The 15,144-nt window shown below is 32.4% G+C and overlaps 1 protein-coding gene across 1 annotated transcript; it reads left to right on the top strand.

Moving 5' to 3' along the window:
* The first annotated feature begins 205 nt into the window (after positions 1 to 205).
* LOC131646601 (abscisic acid receptor PYL1) lies at positions 206 to 1,412 on the top strand. Its single transcript, XM_058916602.1, has one exon. The coding sequence runs from the start codon at positions 344 to 346 to the stop codon at positions 995 to 997; it is 654 nt and encodes a 217-aa protein (XP_058772585.1). The 5' UTR covers positions 206 to 343; the 3' UTR covers positions 998 to 1,412.
* Positions 1,413 to 15,144: the final 13,732 nt, after the last annotated feature.

The raw sequence follows: 15,144 nt of genomic DNA on the forward strand, positions 1-15,144 counted from the left end.
GTATTTATTGAGTGAAATTTTTTACACTATTTAATCATTTTTGGAATAAAACTTTCCAATGATAACGATTGATATTGATTTACATACGAGAAGAAAAAAAATAAACTTAGGATTTACTGTATATATAAATTAAACCCAAAATATAATAATATATATTATATACCATAGGCCATTCCGCGTTTTTTTATATATAGCTAAGCCTTAGCTAACACAAGAATAAACAGAATTTCCACCTTCGAATTTCCAATATTACCCTTTTTCTCTTCCTCAAAATCTCGTTTCGCAATAGCATCTTTCATTCACACGGAAACGAGCACACACTCTCGCTTTCTCTCTCTTCACGATGGAGAAAGCCGAGAGCTCCACCGCCACCGCCTCCACCTCCGACCAAGACTCCGACGAAAAGCACCACACACTCCACCACCTAACAGTTCCACCAGGTCTAACTCACCACGAGTTCGACTCACTCGCCTCCTTCGTCACCGAACACCACACCTACCTCATAGGTCCCGGCCAATGCTCCACCTTACTCGCTCAACGAATCCACGCGCCTCCCGAAACCGCCTGGTCCGTCGTCCGCAGCTTCGACAAGCCGCAAATCTACAAACACTTCATCAAAAGCTGCTCTCTCAAAGACGGTTTCCAAATGAAAGTCGGTTGCACCAGAGACGTCAATGTCATCTCCGGTCTCCCTGCCGCAACCAGCACCGAGAGACTCGACCTTCTCGATGACGAACAACGCGTCACCGGATTCAGTATCACCGGCGGTGAACATCGCTTGAGAAACTACCGTTCTGTTACCTCCGTTCACGGTTTTGATGACGGTGACGGTGAGATCCAGACGGTTGTTCTTGAATCTTATATAGTTGATGTTCCTGAAGGTAACACCGAAGAGGATACGCGTCTTTTTGCTGATACCGTTGTGAAGCTTAATCTTCAGAAGCTTGCGTCTGTCACCGAAGGAAAGAACCGTAACGGTGACGGTAAGTCACATTAGTAGGGTCCACATCACCGCAAGTTTTATTAAATACCGAAACAAAAAAAATTGGAATGCAAAAAAAAAAAAGGAAAAAAAACTTGCTGTGACTATTTTGAAAGTGTTGTGAAAAGTTGAAAGTATCGCTCCCTCATGAAATCATAAGAAAAAGAGAAAAACTCAAAATTGTGTATTTTTCTTTTTTTTTTTGGGAGATTCATTTTGTTATTTTAGTTCTTTTATTTTGTGTGAGATTTTTATTTTTCAATGAAGATTTTACATTTCAGTTTTTTTTCTGCAACATGTTGTGGTGGATGGAGATTGAAAATTGTTTGTTAATGGCAAATGTGTAAGGGCATTTAAGTCAATGAATTTGTACAGAAAATGTTGACTTGTTGATGTGATCATTGTGAATATCATTTGCTTTTTACCTTGATTTTATTCTCACTAGTGGTATTTATTTATTTATTTATTTAATTTATCTACTATAAATATGTGCATGTAATGTAATCCTATTAAAAGAAGATGCTTCTTCTTTGGGAAAGAAACTATATTGTAAAATTCTAGAAGGAGTAATTTTAATACAAGTTTCTCTATTATTGTGTTGAAAAAACTATAGGTACAATTGTATCATTAACAATGAACCATTTGATAGGTAGAAAAGTGTTGACAAATATTTAAAAATTGTTCAAATTTTCAATGAGATGTTAGAAGTCACATTCCAAAGGTTCAAATGTTTTCTTGTTCTTACAATTAAGTGTGATTTGATTGGTGCTCATTAGGTTTTTAGTTCAGATGAGTATAAGTTTACTCTATGATTAACTATCATGTTTGAAGTTGTATAAATCATACTATTACAGTAAATAAAATTTATCAAAGATAAATTATATTTAAATATAATCTCATAAAATGTTTGCGACTAATTTACATATAACTCCAAAAACTTGAAAGTACAACAACTGTACAACCATACACATGATAGTGTATTTTCTTCCCCAAATAAAGAGGTACTGTATTATTTTTCTGTATACATTGAATTTGGACCGAATCTTTTTATCAATCAACATCCTATCAGTATCATAACACTAGGATAGTGTATAGCTAGTAGTAAATAGGGCTTATATTGAATATTTGTGTGAAAACTCAAGTACGAAAAGAAGAAATTTTAAGTCAAGTTAATGTCAAATGTATTAACCAATGCGTGCTGATATAATCTTTTGAAAATAATGTATTTTTATGTTAGGAAAACTGATCTGTCATAATAAATACGTTAAGAAAACCACTCAATAGATTAAGAATAATGTAACTCAAATTGATGTTACTTACTCAATTTAGATCAAACAATCATCAATATGCTGACCCCATAATTATTGAATTTCAGGATAGATCCAATTCAAATTTTTAAAAGGGTGGATAGGTAGTGAGAAAAATTGAGAATAAATTTGTGTCAGATAACTTTGGTGCATGTGGAGAATCATATCACAAGTATATGTATGGAACAACTTACCCTCACTTGCAGTGTGGATAAAGGGAATTTCTTAAAAATTGAGAAGAACCTCATTCCACCCCAATTTCTGCCAATTGCTTGCTTCTATTTCAGGCATCTAGTTAAAAATGACCCATATTTTCCAATTAAAGGCATACACCAAACTCCAATCCATCTACCCTCACAATTCTATTACTATGGCCCCAGGTCATGTAATGATTTTGATGCATCATTCATTGTTGCAAGAGCAGATATGTTTATGTACCGTGGGCCTCATTTTCCATTATAACTTAAACATGGAATATTAGGGAAATTCTTATTAAACCCCATACTTTTCTAGCGCACCACGCGAAATTTTAAAAATGCTTCTTAAAATCGGAAATATATTTTCGGTGCGCACTATAATTGACATTAACATTGAAACAAACTGGAAATATAACTACGGTATGGAACTTAACCACAAATATATTTCCAATTTGTGGTACACCTAAAAGGTGCGCTGCCTCTTCCCCTCCCATTACAGTTTCAAAAACAAAAACACACTCTCTCAAAACTCTCTCAATTTCACTTTTACCGAATCAACCGCATTTGCAACTGAATTCGTTCTAAGGCATCAAACATCAGTGTATCAAGCATCCAACATCAATCAAACAACAAAAAAAAACAATCAATCAAGTAAGTTTATTTTGAAATTTTTAGAGTTTATGTAAAATCCACTTAAATGTGAGTTTTATGTCAGAAATTAGATATTTGTGGATGATTTTGAACATTATACATCATTTCTAAGGTGTTAGACATGTATTTTAAATGATTAATGGTTGTTTAATTGAGTTCTTTTATAGGGGTGGGGTGCCATTGATGCACCTCTGAAATCGCAGCAGAAACCAAAAATATACCTTCGGTTTCATCAAGAACAAAACGGCAAGTATATTTCCAATTTTTTCTCTTATGTGTTTTCAAGTTTGTTTTCAACATTGGACCTTGAGTTAATAATTTTTTCGTGCTTTTATAGGAGCAATGAGTGATAGAGAATCTCGATTGAGACACACCAATGTAGCATAACACGCTTATGTGCGGAGAGAAAACAGTCAGGCTACCCAGCCTCCTCCTGCAACTAGATAGGCTGTACCGGATGCACCATCTTCATCTTTCAGTGTTTCTCCTTCTACACCTACTACCCCGGTCTCCCGCAGCAGACGAGATTCTCAAGTTCATCCTTCTCCACCCCTGTCCTCTCGCAAACGCACCTCTCCGCATACAACATTTGAGGCGGGAGAGGCCTCATGTTCTCAAGAGACACCAGAGGTACCAGAGGCTCAGTCTCAGCCTCAGTCAGAGCCTCCATCCCAGCCCCAGACAACACCAGTGGCGGCTCGTGCACAAGCTGCACCTGCACTACGAGCACCTGCACAACCTGCTTTTGAAGGAGGACCGTCTGATTTATCCCTTATTCCTCTTTACCCTGACCATGTGGCTAGACGTCTCTGGGACGAACATGTATGATTTTTGAATTATGATTTTTATTACTTTTTAAATTATGATTTTGTTTATGAATTTTGAATTTTGGTTTGTTGATTAACTCCGTCAAAATATTGATGCATAACTATGATATGCTCAAGGTCATTAGTCATGGGCGGAAGATCAGTAAACTGGTACCCCCTACAGAGTCATGGTTTGATGAGTTTTTAATTTACAGCCTACAGGGTTGAAAGATTGGCCCTGTATGGATACGGCGTGGTCAACTGGGGTATGATTAATGCGTTCGTCGAAATGTAGCACCATGAGACGTCGTCGTTTCACATACCACATGGTGAGATGACGATCACACTCGACGACGACACGTGTCTGCTGCTTCTTCTGATCAGAGGGAGATTCCTAGATCATGAGAGGATTGCAGCTACATGCGACAGGAGCTACGAGTACGGTTACATGTTATGATTCTTTCGGGTGTCCCATCCATACATGATACAGGATGTTCTAGGGAACCCACCGAGGCCAAATCATCATGAGATCCTAGAGGAGGAGCATGGTAGGGCGATCATGCCACTGACGTCTTGCCCAGATGTCGTCGTATCTTGGAGCTTTCATAGGAGAGTATTGACAGATGTTCATTTCCTGATGAATTCGATGCTAAACGCACTTTGGATGCCATCATGGCGGAGGCTCAGGTTGCTATGCTTTACAAGAGGCAGCAGAGGAACGCCTCGAGGGTGACAGGCCGACTCATCATATACCCACTAGTTTTTGTTACTTATTTTGTTATTTGGTTATATTTTTTTGTATTATATTTTGGATTACATTTTTTGTATCTCGTACTACTACTACGGAGAAGGCTTCAGTAACTTTGATATATGATCACTTTGATAACTTTAGTCACTTCACTTAAACCATTTCCCTACTACAACACTATATATATATATATATATATATATATATATATATATATATATATATATATATATATATATATATATATATATATATATATATATATATATATATATATATATATTGAATAGCTTTTTGTTATTCAATAATTTATGATTCTTTTCTATTATCTATTTGTACAAGTATTTGTATTATGCGCGAACGAACCGTAAAAATATTAAAATGATTCTGGTCTAATATAGGTAACAGAAGAAACCTGAAATATATTGTCGGTTTGAAACCGCAAATATACTTCCGGTTTTCAATCAATTTTAACAACAAATGGTGTGCATCGGAAATAAATTTCCAATTTTAAAAGGATATTTTAGAAATTGCATATGATACTTTTTTAGACTATGTGGTGGAATAAGAATTTCCGAAATATTATACGTCGTTTGATTGAAATTTGACAATAGAGTGGAATAAGAATTTCTCGAATATTATACGTCGTTTGATTGAAATTTGGCAAATTTAAATTTATTATAAATATATTTTATTTTTAAAATTTTATACTGCCAAGCTTAAAATTTGAACAGGTCAAACCAATTTAAAGTTTAAACAATCACTCGTGTGTTGAATACGTGAATCGGTGACAGTGGACATTCGAATGCAACTATTATCACCATGTAGAGATAGTGTTACTCTCAACGGCTCCATATTTATTGGTTCTTAAATTTTGGGATTGGAACGTATAAGGACGGCTTTTTGCTAGAGATCATATACCCTGACAGTGACTATTATTTGGAAGGGACTATACTGTACTAGTACTAACTAATAATAACATTACTTACAACTACTATTTCCTTACCTTTTTTAAAAAATAAAGTATATAGCAAAAAGAAAAGAGTTACAAAAGAACATATCTATAATATAAAAAATTAATCGTCGTAAAAAAGTCAAAAATATATTTATTTGATTTTTTGCCAACATATTAAAATTATGATTATTTGATCTTTGTACAATAAAAATATCTTAATTTTATTATTAAAATAATAGAACCCTCATATTTTATCAAACTTACTAAATCTCTCTTTATTCTCTATTTTTTTCTCTTTATCACTTTCTATTAGAGTTTGACCTAATGCATCCTTACAAAATCGGTTTTGTAAGGATGAATTAGGTCAAACTCTAATATGGTATCAGAGCCTATCGATCAGACCATGAGCCGCCCACCGTTAATATCCACGCACCAAGCCCAAAAAAAAGTGTTGGGTGTGAGGGGGTGTATTAGGAAGATCCTAAAAGTCCCACATTGGTTGGTTGGAGATAGAGCATTGAAAGAGTATATAAAGAGGGACACTCATCACCTTACCAACCAGTTTTGTAAGAATGAGTTAGGTCTAACTCTAATACTTTCTCACTTCTTTCTTTCACAAAAAGAAAAACTATTATTGATATATATTTTTTTATATACGAAAAATGATATTTATGATCGAAATATTTTTTAGTCAAAAAAGGTATACGGGAAAAATTTATTCAAAAAATCTATTATTGATCCAAATATTTTTGTAAATGATACCTAAACAAAAATAATATTTGTATAGGGAAAAAAATCTATTATTTACAAAAAAAAATTATGTTTATGATCCAAATGTTTTTATTCAAAAATGGTATACAAGGAAAAATTTACTATTAATTTAAATATTTTTATATAAAAAATTTACTATTGATCCAAAGATTTTTCTAAATGATACCTAAATAAAAATGAAGTTTGTATACTGGATTTTTTTTATTATTGATCTAAATATTTTTATATACGAAAAATGTTATTTGATCAAATATTTTCTATCCAAAAATGATATACGGAAAAAAATTTATTATTGATCTAAACTTTTTTATATGCGAAAATTAAATATTAATCAAAATATTTTGGTAAATGATACCTAAATAAAAATAATATTTGTATAGAGAAAAAAATCTATTATTTACAAAAAATGGTATTTATGATCCAAATATTTTTTATTCAAAAATTGTATACACGAAAAAATCAACTATTGATTTAAATGTTTTAATATACAAAATTTAATATTGATCCAAAGATTTTTTTAAATGATACCTAAACAAAAATGAAGTCTATATACGGAAAAACAAATTTATTATTGATCTAAATATTTTTATATACGAAAAATATTATTTTTTATCAAATATTTTCAATCCATGGTATACGGAAAAAAATTTATTATTGATCTTAATATTTTTATATACGAAAATTTAATATTGATCCAAATATTTTTGTAAATGATACCTAAATAAAAATAATATTTGTATACATAAAAAATATATTATTTACGAAAAATGGTATTTATGATCCAAATATTTTTTATTCAAAAATTGTATACACGAAAAAATCAACTATTGATTTAAATATTTTAATATACAAAATTTAATATGGATCCAAAGATTTTTTTAAATGATACCTAAACAAAAATGAAGTCTATATACGGAAAAACAAATTTATTATTGATCTAAATATTTTTATATAAGAAAAATATTATTTTTTATCAAATATTTTCAATCCATGGTATACGGAAAAAAAATTATTATTGATCTTAATATTTTTATATACGAAAATTTAATATTGATCCAAATATTTTTGTAAATGATACCTAAATAAAAATAATATTTGTATACAGAAAAAATATATTATTTACGAAAAATGGTATTTATGATCCAAATATTTTTTATTCAAATATGATATACGGGAAAAAAATCAACTATTGATTTAAATATTTTTATATACGAAATTTACTATTGATCCAAAGAATTTTTTAAATGATAACTAAACAAAAATGAAGTCTATATACGGATTTTTTTTTTATTATTGATCTAAATATTTTTATATACGAAAAATGTTATTTTTGATCCATGGTATACGGAAAAAAAATTATTATTGATCTTAAAATTTTTTATACGAAAATTTAATATTGATCCAAATATTTTTGTAAATGATACCTAAATAAAAATAATGTTTGTATACAGAAAAAATATATTATTTACGAAAAATGTGAATTTTTTTTTTGAATAACCAAGCATCGTCGCAAAACAAATTATTAATATAGTTCTTGAAGAACTTATCAAGCATCCCTGAAGGATAGCAAAACAAATTATTTATACAGTTCCTGAAGAACTTGTCAATCATCCCTGAAGGATAGTAAAATAAATTAATTATATGACGATATAATTTTAGTAATATGATTTTATATGACTAAATATGTTTAATTTTATAAGGGATAATTTTTTGATAATTATATGATAATATGTTCATATGCATATGTATGATTAAAGTGTTTAATCATGAGATACTATTATATTGATTTTGAATTATATTGGAGGTATTAAATATCGTTGTATTACACAACATAATTTGGACAGAAAATGTATAATAGAAAAGCTACCGACTTTTCCCTCGGGCTTGGACTACACTTATATTAGTACACTTTAAGCACATGTCATTGTAAACCAGTATTTTACAAATTACGCTTAAATGCGTCGTTGGTAAAATCGGTTGGGTCATCTTAGATATAATATGATGCGAATAATTTGTATTGAAGAACCAGAAGTTTCTTCAATCCATTAAATTTTTGTGTGTTTCTAAAAGAAAATAAAAATATGAGAAATTGCGTTTTTATGACATTAACTGTTGCATCGACTAAAATATCATGCATATGTCTCTATTCACAACCAGAAGTTTGTGAAATTATTTTCTCACCTAATTAGACTAAGATCTTGTTTTCTGAACTTTTTTTTTATAGAAATTCCTGTATAAGTATCACATATATTATTAAAATTGATATTGAATATCATGTAATATATGTTCATAAAAAGAAAATGGACCCGAAGATCCATTCTTTAGACGTCTAAAGTTAATTATATGGTTGATACTTATGAGATCATCAATTCTAAATTATATATTTGAAACACCCAAAGTATGATATTAAGATATTTATTCGCATCAAGCCAACAAGATACTATATCTTAGTCCTTCCTAATTTATTCTAATATTTCTCATCTAAGTGAACATTTGGATGTGTTGTGTATATTTCAATTGCTCCAATATAATACATTAAGATGAGTCACGAAAGAATATTGGAAAAATATAATTAATATGAATCTCAATTTTGAGGATATAATTTGAGCAAATAATCAAATACTTGATTGTAGCCCAGTAGGCTGATTATCACTTGATATAAATTAAGTTTTTCAATATTAGGGGGAGAGAATAAGCAACTGAAATCATGAACAAGAAGTTCAAATGAACAGCTGAAATCATGAACAAGAAGTTCAAATGAACAATTTAAAATAAATTGTTGTCTTGATCCTCGTACAAATCAATATGAATCAAAAGTTCAAAATATTATTCATTTGCAAAGTTTATGAAATAAATTATCAGCTGATAATACTCCACTCAAAGTGGATTCTCCTATTGGATAATATAATATTGCAAATGAGTTGTTGCTGCGCCTGAAGCGTGGTATGAAAGTCGGTTCCAATGTTAAAAGTCCTTTACTAAGAAAAGAAACTAAAGATGACCCAAGTGAGGATATGAAAATGCTAAGAGCACTTTGACATAATTTAATTTTTAGTTCCAGAAGAACAAATCAAGTACTTGAAATATGAAATAAAGAGATCTCGATAAATTATGTCATGGATGAAATGGAATGGAACTGAAATTGAGATAACCAAATAAAGTCAATATTGACAATGTCTTTGTATACAATATAGCGCTAAAAGTGATCAGTGATAACGAGGATCATGAGTCAAAGTCTATTAAAGATTGTAGACTAAGTGAGAATTGGCCAAAATAAATATATTCAATTGAAGAAGAATTAAACTCATTTTACAAGTGACTCACTTTTGGACCTGTAGTCTGAACACTTCAAGGTGTGAAACTAATTAGATATCAATGAGTTTTTGTGAAAAAGAAAAATAAGAATGATATGAAGTTTGATTTATCGCTCAATTATTTTCACAAATACCTAAGATTGATAAAACATATTCACCTGCAGTGGATTCAATCGATTTTTGATAATTAATTAGCCTTGTAACACATGAAGGGCTTAATTTGAACATGATGGATGTAATTACATCTTATTTATATGGTTCACTTAATAGTGACATTTACATGAAACTCCCTGAAGGGTTCAATACACCAGAGGCACATAATTGTTGATCTCGAGAAAACTACTACATTAAATTGAACAAGTCTCTCTATAGACTAAAAGAATTCGGACGCATGTGGTATAATCACCTCAGTGAATATTTACTAAATGATGAATATACAAATAACTCAATTTGTACTTGTATTTTCATAAAATGATGTGGAAAAGAATTTGTAATAAAATTTATCTATGTAGGTGACGTACATATTATTGGAACTCCTGAAGAGCTTCCAAAAGCTATAAATTTCTTAAATAAAGAGTTTGAGATGAAGGATCTAGAAAAGACAAAATATGTCTAGGTTTGCAAATTGAGCATTTGGACAAAAGAATATTTGTACATCAAGAAGGCTATATAGAAAAGTGTTGAAATGTTTCTATATGGACAAATGTCACATGTTTCCTACTCCAATGATTGTTATATCATTGGATGTAGAGAAAGATCCTTTCAGACCTCAAGAAAATGATTACAAAAATTACTTGGTCATGAAGTATCATATCGTAGTGCAATTGGAGCACTAATATACCTTGTTAATTATAGACGTCTCGATATATCGTATCTGGTCAATCTATTACCAAGATATAATTATTCGCCTACACGAAGACATTTGAACGGAGGAAAACATATACTCCGTTATCTTAGAGATGCTGGTTACTTGTCAGATTCTCACAATAGTAGATGAGAAAGAGGTTATTTGTTTACATGTGATGGTACAACAATTTCATGGAGATCTATGAAACAAATCATGACAACAACTTCATCAAATCCTGCATATCTATTAGCACTACATGAAGTCACTTCGAAGAAGAAATTTTTAGCAACTACTATAAAGAATATCGTCTCAAATATAAATGTATGCATGAGGGGGAGAAATAAATATTTTATGCACTCTTTTTCCCTTCACCATGGTTTTGTCCCACTGGGTTTTCCTGGTAAGGTTTTTAACGAGGCAGTTCACTTTCAAAGGATATTGTACTCTTTTTCCTTCACTAGATTTTTTCTCACTGGGTTTTTCTAGTAAGGTTTTAACGAGGCATATCCTCAATGGACATCCAAGGGGGAGTGTTATGAAGAAATATTATTGTGGATGTCCATATATATTCTTATCTTTCATCTTCATATTCTCTATTAAGTGGTATAGTAAAGTTATGATTTTTCACCTTCCTAATGTCCTATAAATAAGGACCACTTTGCAATGTAAAGGGAACTAATTTGAAGAAGATAATAGAATACCACTTTCTCTCTTACTTTTCTCTTCTCTACCTCTCTTTGATCTCTATCGTTTTAGTTAGTTTTATAACATAAAAGAAGTTATAAATGAATATAATGTTGTTCATATATTAACGCTAGAAGTTAAAAGTAAAAGTGGTGTTAGTCTGACGTGTGAGAAACCTTTTTGCAGGGAAAGGTATATCCAATAACGAGCCCAGGGGGGAAGGATTTGATTCGTTTACTGACATCACCTGAATCTCATTTTTACCTTCAGATTCTGGTTGGCCACTTTCTCAATGAGAGAAGATTACCAAATTTTCATCTTCATTTTTTTTCAAATTACTAGTACTACGAAAAAGTCACATAGATTACTGTATTATCATCTTTGTATTACATAAAATTTCTATATGCAATATTTTACGTTTTCACTAAAATTTGTATTTCCAAAAAAAACATAGCACATGAAGAACACTAACCCTGACGATAAGAAAGGTTGTTGAAGATATCTTGATGGACCCATCTTCTGTGACCAACCAATTGGGGCAATCTATTTGATACAACTTGCCAACTTGTATTAAAGATTGAAAGAGACAATGAAGAATAAAGAAAGCTATAATTACAAACACTACCTTTAGAAGAACCAAATTCTTATCATTTTAATATTTTCAGCATGAAATCCAAATTCTTATATTATTTTTAATATATAGTCCAATTAATTTGAAGCATTCCTTTTTCTTGGAGACAAAAGTAGTGGCCAAAATCACAAGTAAAAGTCCCTCTTAATAAAAACCAATGAAATCAAAAATGAAAAAGTCTAATCAATTTTCATTTGATGTCCCTACTTAATTCCCTATCCATCATTATTATACTAAAATGAGCATGATGCGAGCCTATTTATGTCTATTATTTGATTTGTGGATAAGCTACTATGAGCACTACTAGCTTGCTACTTCCAATATTCAGATAGTAATAATCTCAAAATGTTCATTTGATTCTACCTTATTGTGAGGGGGCCATAAGCCAAAGTTCAACCTTATTGTACGGTTTTCTTTCTTTTGTTGATAAGCAACATTATTATTGTACTATAAGGCCATGTACAATGGTTTTATTATTCAACACTTTTTTTTTTCATTTTTTATATTACACATCATCTTCTTTTTCTTTTATCTAATAATTCAACACACATTCAATTTATACTCACTACAATAATTTTGTTTAATAAAATTCAACATCATATTCCACCACCATTCACAACACACTAAAAAATTTAAACATTCAAAACAACCAATAAAATTTTATAAAGTATTTTGTGGACCCCACTCTTTCCACATTCAACATGTTGAAAACTTTCAACACCAATTAATACACCTCACTTTAAACACCCTATTCAACACCCTCATTGCAAGGATTCAACTATTGAATTTGTTTTTCAACACCCCATTTTTTGAATCCTTCTACATCTTTGGCTCTTTCTCTTTTATGGAAATCAAAAGTTCCGAGTTGTTAGCTGAAGATTTCGTTTGGAAAGAAATGTCCTTCGAAGGTCCGAAGTTCGAAGAAGGTGGTTACTGATGACCATCTTTGAAGATAGAGAATGGCTACTGATGGCCATGTTTCGAGAATGATGTTTAAGTTGAAACAAAGATAGTGAGCACCAAAGCTAAATTCGAGAAGAATTGTCTTTGAGACTTAGACGTTTTTGCGAAATATGCAAAGTACTGAAGCTTAGCGTGTTTTCGTGGCATTCTCGATTATAATTATGTTGCCACGCGTCGAAGGAGGATTCAGGCGGGATGATTTGAATTTCGAAACAGTTTATGTAACCGCATGAAGACAGATGGCATCCCTGGATTTTCTGTGGGCAACGTGGCATTAGATTAGTGTAGGACCGTTAGGGTCGAAACTAGTATAAATAAGGATCTTAATGTTAGGATTCCGTGTGTTCATTTTGTACAAATCACTCACATATTGCTCAAGTATCAAGTGTTAAGAGAAAGAGTTCGCTGAGAAATGTACGTATGACACCAACACCAATTTAAATACATGTGTATTTTCCTTTATTCAAGTATCTTTCGATATTACTGCGTTTTTGTTTACTTTCTGTCATTTACATTCCTGCACTCTTTATTTTCATGTCATTTATCTTCGAAGCATTTTACTTTTCTGCACTTTAAGATTCTTGCACTTTTACAGTTTTGTCTTATGTTTTATCTTTAACTTACCTTTCGCTGATGTTATATTTACGTGTATAACAAGGTGATTGCTAATCTTTATTTATTTGATCAAGTACTTCTTATTTCAAGACACACCAATCATAGACATAATTCGAACTATCATGAATAACAACCTATTTGACTATGTCCTAGGATCAATCTAGTCGATCTTGCGAGTAACCAAATCATATTTATTATAGTTTGGAAGACTAGCGGCTGTTTACCGGAAATCACCATAAACAAATTGGCACGCCCAGTGGGACAGTGTCAAGCAGATTGTTATTAATCGATTGTTTTGTTTTGTCTAGAAAATATCAAGACCTTGTATGAATCTTAGGAACGGTAAATTAACAAACAGTGCACAACCGATTCCCAAACGAAGGTACAACAAGAAAATGGTTGTTACGACCAGTACGGGGGGAGATCAAGATCCCCCACAAGGGTCAGGAACAGGAGCGACAAATTCTGCGCATGTTTCGACTTCTACTCAAGGAGCGCAGAACATACCAGGTCCAAATGGATCGAGACCCATGGATAGTTCCCAGGCTATACCTGAAAACAATACAGCAACGAGAGGGACGATTCCAGTTTCGGTATCGACTACCGCACCTCCATCCTCAAGTGCAAGCGAGATGCAACTTGCTTCGACGAATGCTGCAAACCAATTATTCTCCCCTGGATCATCTACGTTCGAATGGAGACCAAACAGTCAATATGGAATGCCATATCCATACATAACAGGTACACGAGGAGCAGGACCTACATACACTACAACTAACCCCGCGACATTTTCGCCAAATGCTGGTTCAGTAGGTCGAAGCGCACAAAATACTGGCTTCTCTGCCCAAATACCCAATTTTACCACAAGTAATCAAGCAGCATTCCGACAAGAGATGGACGCAAGTAATCACGATATGTTAGGAACCCTGGCCAGAGAATTATCGTCAATCTTAAATCCTTTAGCAACAAATATTGCTAGTACTAATCGGAAGAATATGGAAACTTTTCAAAAGATATCATCCCAAATGAATCGAATGGCAGAATTCATGGGTGTTCCACAACCCAGGCGGAGAAATAACCAATCCTCTTATCGAGAAGGAGACCCCATTCTAGAACGTGTCCAAAATGCAGTGCCTCCACCTGGTGCAACCACTGCTGGCATAATCCCTCCACAGAGAATAACAACGGTCGAAAGGAATCGGGTAATAGATCTAGAGGCTTCGAACCGAAGAACTGTCCCCGTTCAGCAAGAGTTTGAGGAGGAAAGGCCCAGATTAATGGTAGTAGGTAGGGATGAACACCCAGATGAAGTAGTTCAGAGAGTCAGGAGAGAAAACCTAGCCACAGAAAATAACTTAACTGCCATGATAGAGAGAGTTATGGCCAATAATGGCCTCAGTACTGGACTTCGACGTCCAAATTATACATCTCCTATAGCGGATTATATCATGCAAACAGAGTTGCCAAGGGGCACCAAAGTGCCAAAATTTACTAAGTTTTCAGGGGATACGAATGAATCAACGGTGGAACATATTGCCAGGTATCTGACAGAAGCCGGGGACTTAGCAGGGAATGAGGATTTAAGGATTAAATACTTCCCTAGTTCGCTGACAAAAAATGCGTTTGTTTGGTTTACTACCTTACCTCCAAATTCTATAGATGCATGGGCCCAC

This window comes from Vicia villosa, linkage group LG2 (genome assembly GCF_029867415.1).
Source record: "Vicia villosa cultivar HV-30 ecotype Madison, WI linkage group LG2, Vvil1.0, whole genome shotgun sequence".
Lineage (NCBI taxonomy): Eukaryota > Viridiplantae > Streptophyta > Magnoliopsida > Fabales > Fabaceae > Vicia > Vicia villosa.